Below are 19,315 nucleotides of genomic sequence, written 5' to 3'. Positions count from 1 at the left end.
AAGGAAAAATGGAGAAAAGAAGGGAGGAAAGGGAAGGGAGGGAGGAAGGGAGGGAGGGAGGATCCTATTGCCATTTCTAAGCACATCACATAAAAAGTCAGAGGGGGTTGAGTTTTGCCTTGCCCTTTTCAATTCTCCTCTTACCTCAGGACAGGTGTTAAGCTGCAGAGAGTAAAATAGGAACCCTGTACTTACCACTGGGATAACATGGGTGACACCGTCTCCACTGTCTATGACTATTCCCGTCAGTGTGCGCTCACCAACTTGCCGGGATGTCCATGAGGCTGCCAGAGCCAGCACTGCCTGCAGAGAGACATTGAGCACCCTCTGAAGAGAGACAGCACCAGGAAGGTCAGCAGCCATCGCTGACGGGTCTCAGGTTCTGCAGTGAACGTTTCGTACTTAATGAGTCTGAGACACTTCCCTTTTCCTGTGCCACATCTCCCAAACTACAATGTCAGTCAACTGGCATGCCAGTTTTCATTTCAAGTGAAGAAGTTGGATTTTTGACAAAAACAAAGTTTTACAAACAAGAAACAGTGAAATGGAATTTCACTGCTAAATCCCAAGATTTCACTTCTAATCTACTGATGCTCCAAGGGCAGCCACAAACACAGCCTGGGTTGGTTGGTTGGTTTGTTCGCTCACAGAATTTGTCTCTGGTTTGAGGTGGGGGTCTCCTGTAACCAAGGTTGGCTTCAAACTCGTAATGTAGCCAAGGATGGCCTTGAACTCATGATCTTCCTGCCTCCAACTCCAGAATCCGAGGATATGCTCCACCATACACAGTTTCTTCCACACTTGTGGGGTCAAACCCAAGGCTTTGTGCTGGCTTCAAACTCGTAATGTAGCCAAGGATGGCCTTGAACTCATGATCTTCCTGCCTCCAACTCCAGAATCCGAGGATATGCTCCACTATATACAGTTTCTTCCACACTTGTGGGGTCAAACCCAAGGCTTTGTGCTGGGCAAGTGCTCTTCCTAACTCGGCCCACATGGAGCTCTTCTCTCACAGGTGACTAGACCCCCATACAGAAACTTTGATGAGGTAGGAACAAGACAGTGGCTCTCAGCCAGGGGCAGCCCTGCTCTTCATAGAACTTCCGGCCACTTCTGCCGTTGCTCACTATCAACAATCACTATCGGAGAGGAGGCTGGCTGCTGCTCTACACTCTGCAATGCACAGGACACACTACAGCAAGGAACTAGCAAGCCCAAAGCCAGGCCAAGATGGAGCACAGCAATTTAAACTTTATTTTTGTTTTTTTTTTTTTTTGGTTTTTTTTTTGGTTTTTTTAAGATCTATTTGTTTAGTATGTACACAGTGTTCTGCCTGTACGTATGCCGGCACGCCAGAAGAGGGTGCCAGATCTCATTACAGCCGGTTGTGAGCCACCATGTGGTTGCTGAAAATTGAACTCAGGACATATGGAAAAGCAGTCAGTGCTCTCAACCACTGAGAGCAATGAGTTCTCATTCCTTTCTTTTAAAATAACACCTATTATTTTACTGTTTATGACAGCTGTTGATGGGAATTAAACACAGCTCTCATACAGGGTGCTGACCAAACATGACGGCTGCATGAAGAAGAATGCACATAGACCTTTATCTCTTACTCAACTGCAAATGAATCAAAGGTCTCAGAATAAGACAAGATACCCTGAATATGCCAGAAGGGAAAGTGTGGAATAGGCTTGAAGTCACTTGTACAGGAAAAGACTTTAGAAGAGACCACCTGTAGCAAAGACCCACATTTATTAAGTGGAACCCCATGAAACTGAAGCCTTCTTTAAGGCAGGATATGTATACAAGGAATAGGATTCTCAGTGGCTGCTCCACCATATCATAGTGCTTTTTTATTGCCTTGGCAATGATGAAGCACACATGGGCAGTTGTCTTTTGGGGTTTTATGGTCTAAGTTGATGAGGATGACTGACCAAGTCTCTTCCTCAAAAGGACCTAAGATTTCATTGCAGATGGTTGTGAGCCTCCACGTGATTGCTGGTATTTGAACTCAGGACCTTTGGAAGACCAGAAAAGGCTCTTAACTGCTGAACCATACTTTCAGGGATCAAATGATAGTGTAGGCTGTGTTAAATTACATAGATTTGATATATGATTTGTAAATATGTTTTCTACTCCTTGTAAAAATTACAATGCACTATAGATGAAGGTAAGGTGGGCATTCTGAGTTCTAGAACAAGAAAAAAACTGATTTTCTTTTCTGAAGATGTGGTATATTGTAGGATGTTTAGGATTAAATAAAATCACTTAGCTCAAAAAAAAAAAAAAAAGATCTATGTGTTTAGTATGTACACAGTGTTCTGCCTGCACGTATGCCGGCACGCCAGAAGAGGGTGCCAGATCTCATTACAGCCGGTTGTGAGCCACCATGTGGTTGCTGAAAATTGAACTCAGGACATATGGAAAAGCAGTCAGTGCTCTCAACCACTGAGCCATCTCTCCAACTCAGGAATTTAAACTTTTGAAAAGCATATTCTGGGTGAAACTGGCATATGGTGAAGAAACCATCTTAAGAACCATTAGGCCTTGTGGGACATGGTGGCAAATACCATTCATCACAGCACTCAAGAGGTTAAAACAGGAGGATCACCCTGAGTTTGAGCCCAGAGTAGGCTATAGAGTAAGGTCCTGTATAAATGACAACAACAACAACAACAACAACAACAACAACAACAATAATAATAATAATAATAATAATAATAATAATAATAAAATCCGGTGTTTCTGAGTACCTCCCTGTTCTATACACTATGTATGTCTTGGGAGAGAACAGAATTAGCAGATTTCTTCTGTGGGAATGGGTGGGTCCTCTACTGTGTGAACAGGCACTATGACTCATTATGGGGAGACTATAGCACCTACACAATGCATCTCTGCACAGTACTCTTCTTTCTTAGAAGGAAGTACTATTATGCAGGGAATTTTGGAGAAAGACTAATCTCAGTTACTCCTCAAGACTCCAACCAGCTCCCTTGTATATAACTACCAAAGCAACAACAAAACTGTAAGCCAAGAACAAGAAGCTTCGAGATGAGTTCTGGAAGCTCCGGGAGCTCCGGGCCTCTCAGAGCAAGAGCTCATGGAACTACTGGAGCCTAATCACGGGGCTCTCCCAAGGCATTTACTTTGTTTTAGCTTTTGTTTGCTCTGTCGTTGAGACAGGGTCTCACTCCATAACCCAGACTTGCCTCAGAGCGCATGCTAGAGCCCAGGCTGACCTAGATCCTCCTGCTCACCTCCCAAGTGGTAGGATCCTTGCCTGAGCTTATGTTGTTTTCCAGTGGATGCTATGCTGTCTGTGCTGTCTTTTCATTTTATTTGTTTGTTATTTCTTATACTTACAGTGACCCAAAGTAAGTATAAAACACTTAAAAACAAAAACAAAAAGGCACATCTACACTTCTAACCACTTGACACCCAAACACATGAGGCTCTACGTGGGAAAACTGTAGAGCCAGACCCACTTTACACCAGTGGTAGTTATATAAAAATAAACTAGAGTCAGCAGTGGTGGCGCACGCCTTTAATCTCAGCACTTGGGAAGCAGAGGCAGGCGAATCTCAGCGAGTCCGAGGCCAGCCTGGTCTACAAAGCAAGTTCTAGGAGAGCCATCGTGGTTACATAGAGAAATCCTCTTTCAAAAACACTAAATAAATAAGGAGATAAATTACAGGCAAGATTCTTTATGGTGCTTTGATTCAGACCTGAATAGCTTGGTGATGGGCTGAGAGAAAAGAGAAATGTCTAGCCTGGTCTGAGCACAGAAGGCCTTGGGATTACTGTGAGAATCAGAAAGACAATACCATTTTTACCTGTACTGCAATGTAGAGTCCTGGTACATTAAATGATTCAAACATGATTTCTGCAAGGTACTCTCTGTTTTCTGGTGTGTTCAGTGGAGGTTCTGTCTGTAAGAAAATGTTAGATTTAGTGTTCTCTCTCGAATTTCATATAACTACATCAGGATTATAAAAGGCTAACCTAAAGGCCTGCTCGACAGGGAATTAGAGAACTCCCTAGTTGCAAAGACAGGGTTCACTAAAGATGACTAGTTAAAGGTATCTGACTATGGGTCTCAAAAGCTTTGACAAGGCAGAGTGAAGACTCTATGGGGCTTTTGGTATCAGGACTCACCCAAAGTTCAAAGTTCAACAAGTCACAAAATAAGAGGAACTCATTCATTACCTACATTACACCGAGCATCCGTGAACTGAAAACCATGATGCAAGATGCCAAAGGCATGTGTTCCTGGAATACAGCAAGGGTGAAGACTCAGATGCTATTTCCAGTACTCAGACCAGAGACAAATGAGATCTCCATAGAACAGGCAGAGGGAATGCTGCTGCTTGAAGCAACAGAAGTTTCCTCCCACCTGGCATTCACAGTGGCAGTGGCAGGCTCAACCCGCCACACTCCAGGATGGCAACCCTGTCCCCAGGGCAGCGACCTCCTGGGCCTACCAAGCCACACTCACACATGCAATGAAAGCAAATGCTAACGGCTAATACCATACAAAAAAACGCCAAAAGAAAGACACAAATGGAGACAAAAACAAAAACCTACAGGGGAAGTGCCTAAGATGACCCAACCTGAAACTCTGAGCACCAACCTGACGTCACAGAGATCTTACCTGACAGATGTCAGTCAATACACAGGTACACTAAAAAACTGCATGAAATTACCCGCTGGCTATGTGTACAGATCTTTATGAAACATAATGCATCTAGTACTTAGATCTCAGTCCTAACCCCATCATATCTCATTATGTATGTTCAAGCTTTCCAAACTCCAGAAATCTGAAAGCTTCTGGCTACATGCATTTTGAGCAAGGGATACCAAGTGTACACCTAGAACGATGTGAAAACAAAGCAGAAGAAAATCTTGAGAGACTGTCAACAAGCCAAATCCTTTATAAAACATTATTATCAGAAAGGATAAAAATCGTCAGGCAACAACCACATTAAAACAAGGTGCTGTACTTTTCCAAAACAATAAAAATCTACATCTTATATTTACATAAACTACAGAAATAATGAAAATGTTCTGGACCTTTTGGCAAAAAGCCCACATTGCTTTTTACTAGAAACTGAATTGTGATTCTTCCAAAATTTACACATTAAAATCCTAACCAAGTCTCCTAACCTAACCACAAGTCTCCCCTCCCTCTTTCTTTCCCTTCCTTTTTTCTCTCTCCCTCTCTCTGCCTCTCTCCCTTCCTGATGTGGACTATTCCTTTATACACCGTGAATATATGTCACGGTGATTGGTTTAATAGTCAGGCAGGATTTCAGGGCAGAGAGAACACTGGGAAGTAGAAGGCTACCAGGGGTAGCCGCCAGATGTAGAATGAGTCGGACACACAAAATGGGGCAGAGGTAAAAGCCACGTGGTAGGATATAAATTAAAAGGCACGGGTTAATTTAAGTTATAAGAACTAGTTATAATAAAGCCTAAGCTATCGCCTGAGCTTTTATAATTAATAATAAGGTCTCCGTGTCATTATTGGGGAATCAGCAGTCCCAATAAAAAGTCAGACTACACCTCCCTCCTCATTGTACGCATTAGCACAGAGAAGAGGCCAAGTAATAACATAGCCATCCAAAGCCAGGAAGAGGGTCCTGGCCAGGAACCATCCTGGCTGTACCTCCCTAATTGTGAACATGCAGCCTCCAGGACTGTGAAAAAATAAGCCTGTCCTCTTTGTCTGTGCCATTCTGTCAAGACAGCAGAGCACGCCACTAACACTTCAAGCAGGGACTAAAGCCTCTGGCCTCAGAATGGCTACTTAAACCTGTGGCACATAGGGCCATACTTAAGCGTCTCCATGGCAGGAAGGATAACCCAATAATTTGGTATCTGGCCACAATGTCAATCCAGAATTTTGCAAAACCAAACTATCTTTAACTATATATAAACTCAGAAAATCAATTAATGCTGCGAAAGCCTTTTATGTACTGCTCAGGGTGAGGGGAGGTGTTACACCGTACAAAATCGCAACACTGCTCCTGCTCAAGATCCCAAAATTAAACCCAATTATCTCTAAACAAAGAATGCTCAGATGAAGCCTCCTTCCTGAGGACTAGCTTCATAGTATCAGAAGGTGCTACACAAGCTGCCAATGGTTAGCAATTAATAGCCCTACCCACTGTGATGCCTATGAACCACAATGACCAGCCCTGCAAGACAAGTCCTAAAGAGTGGCACTCAGACTTCTTGGTAACTAACAGCCCTCTAATTGGACCTAAGGCCTTCCCAACAGCCTAGTACTGAAAACCTAGCCAACTACCTGGGGCTATTGAGGTCATGGATCTTAGAGGAGAACCTGCTAACACCACTTTACTAGAACAGCTAACTTCCAACTGCATTCTAAACCCACAGGTGAGTGTCGCCCTCATCCCCATCAGACACTTGTTTTCACAGGAGACGGAGACCATCGCAGAAAACCACGGCTGGTCAAAATCCAGCCACAACAAATATACCTACCACACAGCTCCTGTACCCTTTAAGGCTCAGGGAGCATCAGAGAAGAAGGGAAACAAAGATTGTAAGAGCCAGGGACCAGGAAATCTGCTTTGAGATCGTGTCGTCTGGAAATGACCTGGAAGCTTCTTCACCTATGATACTGAAAAAAATATGGCTGCCTAAACAAGACCAAACAATACCAACCCACATGCTGATGCGCAAGAGAGAACGTTCATGATGCTCTACCCCAGACACGCTTCTAACCACTGCTGAGAGAGAAAGAATTAGATTTTCCCAGGGATGAACCCCCTTACTGGCTATACAATACTAAGTGGTCAGCCCTGAAATTGTGCACATACAAGCAACACTAAATGGACTCGGCAAGTTATATTTATGCATTTATGCATGTAATAATAATAGCAATAGTAGAAGAAGTAATGAATTTGAGAGAGTAATGGGACACATTGGAGGAGTTGGAGCAAAAGAACACTGTTGTTCTAACCTCTGCACAGTGGCTGCATCTTAATCTACCAGTCTGGCTGGCTGCTCAGGCCTCAGCCTGGCAAGAGCTCTGCTCCCACAGGCACCGGCCCTATTACTGCCACCAAAGGTATCTCTGATTAAATCTCTAGTGTTCTAATTATGAATAAGACTCAAGATTCAAAAGCTGGGGTGAAAACCTAAGAGCTCAGAGAGGTTGAGCAGCCACTAGCTAATCCTCTCTCCTTGCTGGCATCCATAGAAGACCCACAGACTTCCACTTCAACAAACCCCAGAGAAAGCTGTGCCACTCCAAACCCCACCCTACTACTTCCTGTGACTTTCTCTCCTGGATGACCTCTGAGGCTCTAGGATGACTTTCTGTCAACTAGTTGCTAACTCAACCTCCTGACCCAAGGTTAATTTTATTTAATTAATGCAAATGCAAACTCAGGGTTCATGGTGTGATCGAATATCCCCAAACAGAACACAGGAGGGGTTGAAGGGAGGAAAAGAAAGGAGGGAAAAATAATATATTTTAATTTAAAGATGTTAAATTAAAAAAAAATGGCTGGGCAATGGTAGTGCATGCCTTAAATCCCAGCAATTGGGAGGCAAAGGCAGGTGGACTTCTGTGAGTCTGAGGTCAGCCTGGTCTATAAAACGAGTTACAAGACAGGCTCCAAAGCTACACAGAGAAACTCTGTCTCAAAAGAGAGAGAAAGAAAATGCTCTAAGAATAACATGATACATAGAGCTGTGCATGGTGGCACACACCTTTTATCCCAGCACTCAGGAGGCAGAGGCAGACAGATCTCTGAGTTCGAGGCCAGCCTGGTCTATATAGGGAGTGCCAGGCCAGCCAGTGCTATATAGTGATACAGCAACAACAAACAAACAAAAACTGTATCCCTTTATCCACAAGATTATACTGTTTCTTAGCAATCACAAGCAGAAGTCAATGTCTAAAAACAGAACAAGTACAAAACAGACAAGAGCCAGTTGCTGACTAGCTAGCCACACAACTGTGATGGCCATGGCTGTAGGAACTGGTTGTGTGAAGAGAAATGTCTCCCATGGGCTCCTGAACTTGAACGCAGACCCCGTAGGTGAAGCTTCTGGAGATTTTTCAGAGATGCAGCCTTGCTGAAGGAAGCACATCATCGGGAGTGGGCCTTGAGATCTCACAGCCCCACCCACTTCCTGTCTACTCTCTCTGCTTCCTGTCTGTAGTAAAGATGTGACCTCTCAGCTTCCTGTACCTGTCACCATGCTGGTGCTTGCTGCCAAGCCTCCCAGTCATGACAGACTCTTTTCTCTCTGGAACCGTAAGCCAAAATTGAACTCGCTCTTAAGTTGCCCTTGGTCCATTACAGAATGGAAGCTTACACCTGGGGTGAGACTCTGGACCAGTACTTACATACCCCTCACATAGCAATGCAACCCCCTGAGCCACAGACCAAGCACTAAGCAGAAGTAAACCCATCACAGTGCTGGAGCAGACAGAGCATGGCCATGGCACTCCTGGCCACCAGGTCCCTGATATAGGACACTCAAGATGGACAGAATACAGCAGAAGGCACGAGAGCAGCTGAGCTCTACTGGAACTGCTGTCTTCAGACCTGTGAACTGCCTCACTCTGGCAGGCAATATGAGCTGTACTTTATTAGCCCTGTGTGGTCATTGGTCGATACTGGAAATGGCAACAGGTCCAGACAAAAAGTATAACCTAGACTTCTTTGTGGACAAGGATGACTAAGTAGCTAAGCTCTGGCCAGTGAGATACAAAAGCTGATACCAAACAGTAGAACCTCTTTGCCTTTACCTCTCCTTCTTCCTTAGAATAAGGGAATGGCTGATGATACAGTAACCAACCTTGGAATAGTCAGCATCTTCATCAGGGAAGCCAAACAGCAAGTACTCTAGGGAAGAGAAATTCTAGACCAACACCTGCCATAAGCTGATTTATAAAGAAAACTGAAACCCCTGCCTTGTTTGAACTACTATTTTTAGGCTCCGATCACTGGCTACCAATCATAACTCACCATCTTTGAAGAATTAGACTCTCTACTTCATCGTCAGGGAATATTTGCTATGTACTCCCGTTCTCTGGGTCTGGAATCAAAGTATTTTTTTTGTTTGTTTGTTTTGTTTTGTTTTTCAAGATAGGGTTTTTCTGTGTAGCCCTGGCTGTCCTGGAACTCACTCTGTAGACCAGGCTGGCTTCAAATTCAGAGGGATCAACCTGCCTCTGCCTCCTGAGTGCTGAGGTAAAAGGTATAAAGGTATATGTCACCACAACTCGACCCAAAGTCGGTATTCTTAAGGTTATGTCCTCATAACCCATTTCCTCCTTGATCTTCCACTTCTTCTGTGTCTATCATCAAAGGCACAGGACGTATTTATTTGGAAGACACACTTGAATAAAACATTCTCAAACAATTACACAAGATCAAAGTCTTTTTATTGTCTTAATATTGAAGCATATTATTAGAATATCACATAAAAGGAAACTACACAGCATTATAATTCATAGCAATAGTAAAATTACTATCTGGTATTTATTCAAAATGAATAATTAATTAGTATTATAAAAATAACCTATATTTCTCCATGAGATAAAAAATTGAAAGCATATACCAAGAATTAGTCCCACCTTTAAACCCCTCTATGATTGTAGTGGAGAAATGCTTTACTATTATTGGTATATGTGTGCATATGAGCACAGATACACAAGCGTCACATACACCAGTGGACATCAGAGGATAACTCTGGAGTGCCAGCTTTCTCCTTTCGTTGAGGGTTCTGGCCATCAAGCTTGCACAGAATGTACTATTATCTACTGAATCATCCTGAAACCATTTTTAAAACAAGGGGACTGATTTAATGAGAGCTCACCAAGGCCAGTTGGACTGGGACTGAACAAGCATGTGATCAAACCGGAGTCTCTGAATGTGGCTGACATGGGGGCTGACTGAGCCGACAATGGCACTGGTCTTGTTTTGTCTGCATGTACTGGCTTTTTGGGATCCTAGTCTGTTTGGATGCTCACCTTCCTAGACCTGGAGGGAGAGGGGATTAACTTGAACTTCCCACAGGGCAGGAAACCCTGACTGCTCTTAGGACTGGAGACGGAGGAGGAGAGGGAGAGGGGGAGGAGGAGAGGGAGTGGTGGAAATGGGAGGATATGGGGAAGAGGGGAGGAAGTGGAAATTTTTATAAACAAATAAATAAATAAATTTAAGAAAACATAAACACTCAATGAAAAAAGAGCAGGAGAGGAGATGACAACATGCTAGAAGCTTGGAGACAGGTGGACCAGCACAGACTGAGCAAACCCATGTAACACATCTCTGTGCTGGCTAGTGGTCACTGAATTAGGAAATGTAACTGAAGGTTTCTCTCCTGCCCACCAATTCCCAAATAAACACTCAGAGGCTTATATTAATTATGCAAGTTTGGCTGATGGCTCAGGCTTATTATTAACTAACTCTTACAACTTAAATTAACCCATTTTTATTATTTTATATTTTACTATGAGGTTCATGGCTTGTTACCTCATATCTTGCTTCTCAGGCAACTGCTAATGTCTCCCTTACTCCGCCTTCTTTCTCCCGATAATCTTTGCTTGGATTTCTCGCCTGGCACTATACTTTCTGGCTATTGGCCAAATCAGCTTCTTTATTAACCAATGGTAACAAAACATATTCACAGCACACAGAAAGACAACCCACATTAGGATAGAGCATGTCTGAACCACCATCAATATGTTAGCAAGTTTTATGTCAACACAGCACAAGCTGGAGTTACCTGAAAAAAGGGAAACTCAATTGAAAAGTTGTCTCCTTAAGATCCAGCTATATTTTCTTAATTAGTGTGACTCAGGGGGAGGGCCCAGATCATTATGGTCCTGAGTTCTATAAGAAAACAGGCTGAGTAAGCCATAATGAGCAAGCCAGTAAGCAATAGCTCCTGCCTCTAAGTTCCTGGCCTGTTTGAGTTCCCATCCTGACTTCCTTCAGTGATGAACAGTGATATGAAAGTATAAGCCAAATAAACCCTTCCTCCCCAACTTGTTTTTTGCATGTGTTTCATTGCAGAAACCCTAACCAAGACTCTCAACAATCCAGGGAATTCCAGAGCATGATGTAGATGCACGAAGCTGTCATAGTAAAATCTATTTCATTTGCTAACCAAAAACCTAATTTAAGAAAGAGGAAAGGAAAGAAAGGGAAATGAAAGAAAAGGAAAGGAAAATAAATCGGGTGTGGTGGCACATGCTATAATCCCAGAACTGGTAACATGGAAATAGGTGGATGCCCAAAACTTGAGCTTGTCAGTCAAGCCTGGGCTACTTGGTAAGTTTCAGAACAGTAAGAGAACGTGTGTGTGTCACTCTCTCACACATACATACACACACACACACACACACACACACACACACACACACACACACACAAACACACAAGTCAACGTCTAGCCTCTCTACTCTCAAAATCACCCAGCCCAGTCACCCAGCTCCACCTCTTACTAGCACACCATGGCGCCCACACCGCAGCCCCACACCGTGGCCCCCACACCGCGGCCCCACAGCGCCCTTCTTCACTCCCATCTCACGGGCCCTCTAGTTAAACTACTCTAGTCAGTTCTGCAGAGTTGCCATGGTGTCCTGAAAATGGATTTCTCTAGGTTCGCAGAAAACACCACCTATTTCTTCCTGACAAGGATTATATTTTGCCAGTTTATAGATATGCCAGCTAACCCAAGGAAGGAGGTGTGTTTGTGTGTGTGTGTGTGTGTGTGTGTGTGAGAGAGAGAGAGAGAGAGAGAGAGAGAGAGAGAGAGAGAGTCGAGAAACAGAGAGACAGAGGGACAGAGAGTAAAAGAGAGAGAAGGAGGAAGAGAAGGAGAAGAAAACAGAAACAGAAAGAAACTCTGTGTGGTTTTCCATTTTCTTCTCTTTTTCTTCCTCAGGAAAGCTGTTGTGTGATATGCATCTGCACTGACTCCGTAGGCCTTAGGTTAGATGCCCTTTAATTAGAGGCTGAGGAGAGGTCCTGGTACACGAAGCTAAAGCAGGCAGAAGGAAGCAGCTGGGCATGGTGCCTGGCCCTAAAACCCCATCCAACAGGTAGTTAATGATAAGCTAGAACAGAAAAAGTGTCAACCCAAGCAGGTGGAATCTGAGATACGGTTTGGCCACACAGACAAAGTAATTCACACGCTGTCAGTTACCTGGTTGTTTACTTAATACAACCACTGTGTGTATTCAGGAAAGACAGAGGCCTATAAAACACAGGAGTCACACTTGACATTCCAAGTTTGTAGATACACCTGAGGGAGAGGTCAGAGCACCTTTAAAGATTTGCCTTGATTAATATAATTAAAACCTAATGTAATTCTAATTAATAATTATTATATATTATCAATATATTTTATTACAGTAAAATAATTAATACACATTAAATAATATAGACTCCATAACTATTAGCCTTGTAATTACCACTTTGTTTTTCTTTTAATAATTTGTTTATTTTTATTTTATTTGTATTGGTGTTTTGCCTGCATGTATGTCTGTGCTAGGGTGTCAGATCTTAGAGTTACAGACAGTTGTTAGTTGCAATATGGATGCTGGGAATTGAACCTAGGTCCTCTGGAAGAGCAGTCAGTGCTCTTAACAACTGAGCCATCTCTCCAGTCCTACTACTTTCTAATATAATAATATATTACATATTATTATAACATAATAATAATTAGTATATGTTAAATACATAGACTTTGTAACTACTAACCTTGTAGTTACTTCTTTTAGTTTTCCAAGAAAGGGTTCCTCTGTGTAACAGCTCTGGCTGTCCTGGAACTAGCTCTGTAGTCCAGGCTGGCCTTGAACTCACAGAGATCTGTCTGCCTCTGCCTCCCAAGTGCTGGAAATAAAGCCATAAGCCACCACCAGACAATTCTAAAGAGCATGTGCAGTAAAACATTAGAAAGAATTATAACTGGATATTGAACCATTTGATAATATACTTGCATAAAAAAATTCAAAGCTAATTCATGTAAGTTTTAATATGCAGTTTATCTTGTATAGAGTTGCTATTTATGAAGCAATCATTTTATGCATGAGGTTGTTTTTAATGTAGAAAGAATATTCTATGGAAGGAAACATGTTGAATAGAACAATGAGATCCCATAGATCCCAAGAGGTATTTCTTTTCATTTCTCTGTGCTGTTTTGTTTGACACAATACTTAACTACAATAATCAGGGTGCAGGCTCAGCTCAGCTCCCTTTTACAATAAGATCTAAACACTGGAAAAGTAACATCTTGGCTGAGGTTTCTCTGCAATAGAATAGGCACAGCATCCACTTACTTCCCAAGGACGCAGCAGCTTCCCACACAAGCCACGCCTCCTTCTCCAGATCTGTGCTTGGAAGTCTGCCATAGTACTTACCCTCCTCCAGTCTAAGAAATCCACAGACAGTTCAGGCACATGGGGCAAAACCATTGGGAAGGTTCCTAAGAATGGCTTCTAGATGGCAGGAAAAGGCTTAGTGAAGATTCTGAAGAGGCAGCACAGAAAGTTGGACAGCCATCCTGGGGCACTCGAGAGCCAACAGAAGAGGTCACACTAAAAGATGGGTCCATCTCCAAGCGGCTGAACTGAGCAGCCCAGGGTAGTCAGACTCTGGCCTTCCTCTATGCAGAGTGATAAGTCATTTAGGTTCTACATAATTTTATTGTGTGTGTGTGCGTGCGTGTGTGTGTGTGCGTGAGCATGTGCATGCGTGTGTGTGTGTGTGTGTATCTTTCTGGTATTTTCCCCTAAAGCAGCCTAATTCCTGTGAAAGTCTTTAGAAGGACTTGTGTTTTAAAATCTAAGTAAGTCTTTAGAAGGACGATCTAAGTAATTTGGAATTCAAGGGAGTATATTCCTCTTGGCTCCAATACTCACCATTAAAAAATAATGGTCCTCAGGTTCAGCACGAAGATACTTAAAGACCACTTGTTCCATGAACCTTTCCATAAGATCCCAGTCTTCAATGATGCCATGTCGTATAGGCCACTGGAGCAAAAGGAAGCAAGGTGGATCCAGATAGTAAGACTGGGAAGGAGCAACAAGTACAGAGGAGGCTGCGCAGCCCCACAGAATCAAGGCCTCCTGGTGGGAGGCTCATGGTGAATCACATTTCAACAACACACTTTAACAAGAGGCTGAGTTAGGGACTGTAATTTGTTGCTTCACCTCTAAGAACACAGAACTACCTGGATGGCAGTGGGCAGAGCTCATCCACCATCTGGTCCTTTTGTTTTTACAGAAAAAAAGCCTGCTTTGCTGGTAAACAAGTGGAGAAACGGGAACTATTACACAGGACTGGTGGGACTGTAAGCTGAGGCAACTACTCTAGAAGTTAGTGTAAAGGTTCCTAAAAAGAACTAAAAACAGGGCTGGAGAGAGGGCTCAGAGGTTAAGAGCACTGGCTGCCCTTCCAGAAGTCCTGCGTCCAACTCCCAGCAGTCATACGATGGTTTACAACCATCTGTAATGAGATCTGGTATCCTCTTCTGGTGTGCAGAACACTGTATACGTAATAAATAAATAAATCTTTTAAAAAAATCAGAACTACTGTAAAGCTCATGGAGACCACACGTGGGCATATACCGGAAGGATTCCAAGTCAAAAAATTACAGAGCTATATGCACATCCATAAGGACCACTGTGTATTCACAGTAGCTAAGAAATTGAACCAGGATAGATGTCTATCAACAGATAAATGGATTCTTTTTAAATGTTGTACCTATATGCAATGGAATTTTATTTAGTCATAATAAATAAAATCATGACAACTGCAGGAAAATGAATGCCAAAGGAGATTATTAAGGTAAATTAAATAAGCCAGACTCAGACAAATATTGCATGTTTTCTCTCATATATAGAACTCAGATTTAAATTACTCTCTCCCTCTTTCTCTCTCTCTCTCTCTCTCTCTCTCTCTCTCTCTCTCCTCTCTTTCTGTGAGTGTGTATGTCTGTGTTGGGGGTGTGATGCATGAAAGTCAAAGGGTATCACAAATGTGGAGGAAGTGCTCTTACGGGAGGAGGGAGAAAAAGAGAATAATGGAATACATGTGTCATCAGAGCAGAAAGGAGGAAAATCTAGAGGAAGGGGGGGAACCAGCAAGAGTGGGCAGGAAAATGAGAAGTCATGAAGTCATTAGAGGAAGTGGGGGTGAGTAAGAACAGAGTAAAATGACATGTACGTATGAACATGTCATACTGCAATTCATCACTTTGTATGCTAAGTTTAAAAAGTAATTTAAATTATTTTTTAAAAATGCACCTGCTTTAATAGTAGTGCCTCTTAATTGTTCAAGTCTGCAAGTTTCCAAATCTGACAGGTATGTTAGTCAACCTGCAACTCCCGGGGAAAGGTAGGTCTTCCTCGAGGGCACTGCTGATGGCTGGGCTATGCAACTCAGGCCTTTGTTAATTCACGTGGTTCTCCACTCAGAAACAAACCCCTCTGTTCAGCTAACCACCTCCACCCAAGCATAGGAACGAAGCCACAGTCCACAGCTCACAGGTACAGTTTCCGAACAACCCATCATTCCCTCAGGCATCCTACGCTCTGTTCTCGGCTCTGCACTCACACAAGCGGACCTGCTGGCACAGCTTTACCTTGGTAGCATAGGTAGGTTTATCGACGGCTTCGTCCCCTATGAAAAAGTCAAGGTCATCAACTCCTCTCAACACCCTCCTTTGGGCTTGGTCAACTACCTTTGCAGATTCTCTGATGGCAATACCTGAAGGGGAAAGAAAAGTTTTATCTTTCACAAAGATGCTGGCACTACCCACATGTTATCTGAATTATCAAGAACAGATAACATAATCTGTATGTTTGTACAGTAAATGGTGATTGCTCAGGCTTTATCTGGGGTTGGGATGCTCACGGGAGACAATGAACACAGGAAATAGCAGAGAAATAAACAACTCTTTTCCAATATCATCTCAGCATAAGGCAAGGGAACTGTTTTTAATGTCAGCACAGAAGCGATGTTATTAATCGGCCTCATCTGTAGAAACCTCTACAGGTGATGTTACAGGCCTTACACCCACCCCATATCGGCTGTAAAATACAGCTTGGAGGGACCAGAAATCTATACAACATAGAAGAGGAAGGGAAGCTGAAAAATACTGCTTATAAGCTCTTAAGTCATTTTAATAAAATGGTAGCAAATATTTTTTTAAATATATAGCCTAATTATAGAGGGGGGAGTTGTGGCTTTCAATTAAAATGAAAAACTACAAGTCCGTGGGCTGACATCTGTTGCAAAAAGAAAAATACAATATTAAAACAACCATATCACAGAAGATCTTAACAGTACATAGTTGCAACTATACTTAGTAATAAATAACTGTATAAACCTCGCTCCAGATTTTAACTAACATCTAACAAAACTGTGAAATGCTTCACAAAGATTCGATTTGCATTGACACTCCTAGCCCCTGTTCACAGTGGGAGCTCCCTTCAACTCCTCCTTCTCCCCATCAGGTCTCTGTGGAATGCATCCCCTCCCTGTGAACTCTCCCTGCCAACCTGCTAACTGGAGGCATTCTCACAATGGATGCTCACCAGTCCACCACCAAGTCTGTGGAAACCACGAGTCAGGAAATGTGAGTCTTTAGCACCCTCTCTAAGGGTGGGCAGGTGCAGGCCCCTGAAACAGGGGCACTTAGGTTTACTGAGCACTCTGCTGTGTCACTGAGTCTGCACAGGTGCCTATAGGGAAGGTACTACTACCACCAGTGAGCAGCAGAGAAGTGTGGGCCGTGTTAACATTCTACTCTACTGAAACGCCAATTGTGAATTTGGAAAATGTTCAAACTATGTCAAATTATTCGAACATGAGCCTAATTCTGTAACTTTGCCAACGGAGTCTCCAGAGGGGTTTAATGGATGTTTGGTGAAGCCACAGTCACCAGCATAAATAAATGGCAGTGCCAACTGAATGAAGTTCCTCAGAATTCCCCCATGAAAATCCTGTGCACCTCACGGGGGAGTGGGGGGCAATAATTCTGATATGACCTAACCATTCCAGCAGTGTGACGGCTTCACAAAATGAAGTCCCCTTTGAACATAAAGCCCAGCACTTTTCAGCTAGCTGGCCTGCAACACCCAGTGACAACATTAACCACACTGAAAATACGTCTGGACTCTTACGGGGCAGCACGATGGAATCGCTCTGGGGAGAAATTAGGAAACACTGTGACACTGGGTCTATCCAATAATTCGGCGTTTAAGTTACTCTCAAGGAGTGTCAGTGAGTAAAGATTCAAACTGAAGGATGTTCTGGAGAACTAATCACAACAGCAACAAAGTGCAGAGAAGGGTCCTAAGTCATCTGAAGCCAGAGTTGGCCAAACTGTACCAAAGAGAGCTACTCGGTGGTCTTTCAGAACCCCATGCAGCAGCTCCACGTCAGCAACTCGCAGGCCACCCACGGGTGGGCCTGAGATTGTCAGCCAAAGCAGGACACAGCTGACCCTAAGCAGCAGGGCCACAGTGGCTATTGTTTCTAAATACTAAACATAATGGCTTTTCAGTTATGGGGGTGGGAAGGGAGAGAACAGAACAAAATTCAAATTTTTGCAAAGCTAAAGCACTCTAGCCTGCTACTCTCAAATTCATTTGCCCTAAAAGGCTGTGTCTGGCTTTTGACATCTACAAAGCTCACAGGTGAGAAGAGTACAATTGAGTAACCGGAGTTTGTAACTTTGTGTCAGCCTCATCATCCTAAGATGCAGGCAGCCCCACGCAGTCCACAGGCGTCAGGCTGGACACCCACTACTTCCACTTAAAACAAGACCAACTATAGACCTGTCTCAAAGCGTAAGGTATTAGCTTTGCTGTAGATCTACCTTAAAAATTATTCCAGGCGCAGCAAGATGGCTCAGTGGTAAAGGCACTTGCCACCATGCCTGTGACAGGAGGTCAACTTCCAGGACCAAGGTGGTAGGAAGAGAAAACTGACTCCAGCAGGCTGTCCTCTGACGTCTGTGCACACTATGGCACAAGTACACACACACACATACACACACACACAATACTACTACTAATAATAACAATAATAATAATAATAAAGTAAATATAACCATTATTCCAAACAAGTAAATATACACATACAATTATTACTAAAAATGGATTTTCTGACACCCTCAAATTATTACAAAGACAGAATTAAAACATTTAAGAGTGAAGTGGATGTCTTTTTGTTTCTCAGAAGAGCATCATGAAGTAATAGAGAAAAGAAAAGTATACAAGAAGGCCTGGGGAGATGCTCAGTGGTTAAGAGCACTTGCTGCTCTTGCAAATGACCTTGGTTTTATTCCCAGCACCCATATGGTGGCTCACAACCATGCACCTGCAATTACAGTTCCAGGAGAATCTAATGCCCTCTTATGACCTCTGTGGGCAAGGAATGAATTTGGTGTACAAACACATATTAAACTGCCAAGCAACAATAACAGAATGTAAGGAGGTGAAGGAAAAAAGACCCTACGATTCATGACATCACTCAAGTTTGCCAAGAATATGAGGGCAAAACATGAACCAAAAGAAGAAGAAAAGCTATACTCCCCTCCACCCCACACACACAGACACACATACAAAAAAACACTAACACTTTAATAGGAAATAAAGGAGGACAACAAAAATTTAAATGACAATAAAGTAAATCTTCTCCCTCCCAGAAAACTAACTCTAAGTAGTATGAGCCCAGGTCATAACAGAGCGAAGTATTTTTGGGGGGGAAGGGGAGCAGGGGATAGAGAAGGGAGGGAAGAAGTAGGAGGGGGAAGTGGTACTTCTTTTAACAATTAGAGGGCAGGGGATGGAATCCAAGTGAAGCGATAAAGATGCACTTGGGCTAGAGGAGAAGCTCAGTGGCAGAGTTCACCTAAACAATGGCTGAGGTCACCCAGCTACCCCAACGCAAGCAAGCTACAGAGCCCTGACGTCTTCCCCACCCAGCAGTAACACAGACACCCTTTCCAATTACATACCCAAAAAGGTAAAGAGGAAGACTTGCTCTTTTACCCCAAAATGGCAGAAACAGGGATCATTCCCCCCTAAAACAAAATCAAGAATCTCACAGCATAATAAACCAAATTCCTGGTTTTAATTTTTAAAAACAAAATTCTCACCCTAGTAAGAACCAGAAATATCAACTTAAATAAGACAACTCTTAGTTAAGATGGAGATAACACAGATATTAAATTATCAAACAAAGGCCCTAGAATAAGAATCATAACATTCTTCAGACACAACTTCAAACATACAACGGTGCACACA

The 19,315-nt window shown here is 42.9% G+C and overlaps 1 protein-coding gene across 7 annotated transcripts in view; it reads right to left on the bottom strand.

Moving 5' to 3' along the window:
• The window catches only part of Actr3b (actin related protein 3B), a 102,568-nt gene that overhangs the window by 33,022 nt on the left and 50,231 nt on the right, over positions 1-19,315 (bottom strand). For 3 of the 7 annotated variants that reach the window (XM_087907529.1, XM_087907526.1, XM_087907527.1), the window contains 4 exons: positions 15,643-15,767; positions 13,919-14,029; positions 3,837-3,932; positions 196-303 (listed from right to left, as the gene is read on the bottom strand). In XM_087907529.1, coding sequence (XP_087763655.1) covers positions 196-303; positions 3,837-3,932; positions 13,919-13,990 — 276 coding nt within the window. In that variant the 5' untranslated portion in view covers positions 13,991-14,029; positions 15,643-15,767. Of the gene's footprint in view, positions 1-195; positions 304-3,836; positions 3,933-4,209; positions 4,273-12,201; positions 12,301-12,758; positions 13,500-13,918; positions 14,030-15,642; positions 15,768-19,315 lie in introns of those variants that run through there. The other 4 variants (XM_087907528.1, XM_085691110.2, XM_048440202.3 and 1 more) reach the window with 3 other exon arrangements.

The sequence above is a fragment of the Myodes glareolus genome, chromosome 6 (genome assembly GCF_982192425.1).
Source record: "Myodes glareolus chromosome 6, mMyoGla1.1, whole genome shotgun sequence".
Taxonomy (NCBI): Eukaryota; Metazoa; Chordata; class Mammalia; order Rodentia; family Cricetidae; genus Myodes; species Myodes glareolus.
The sequence above is the reverse complement of the archived record's forward strand: the minus strand, read 5'-3'. Positions and strand labels throughout refer to the sequence as shown.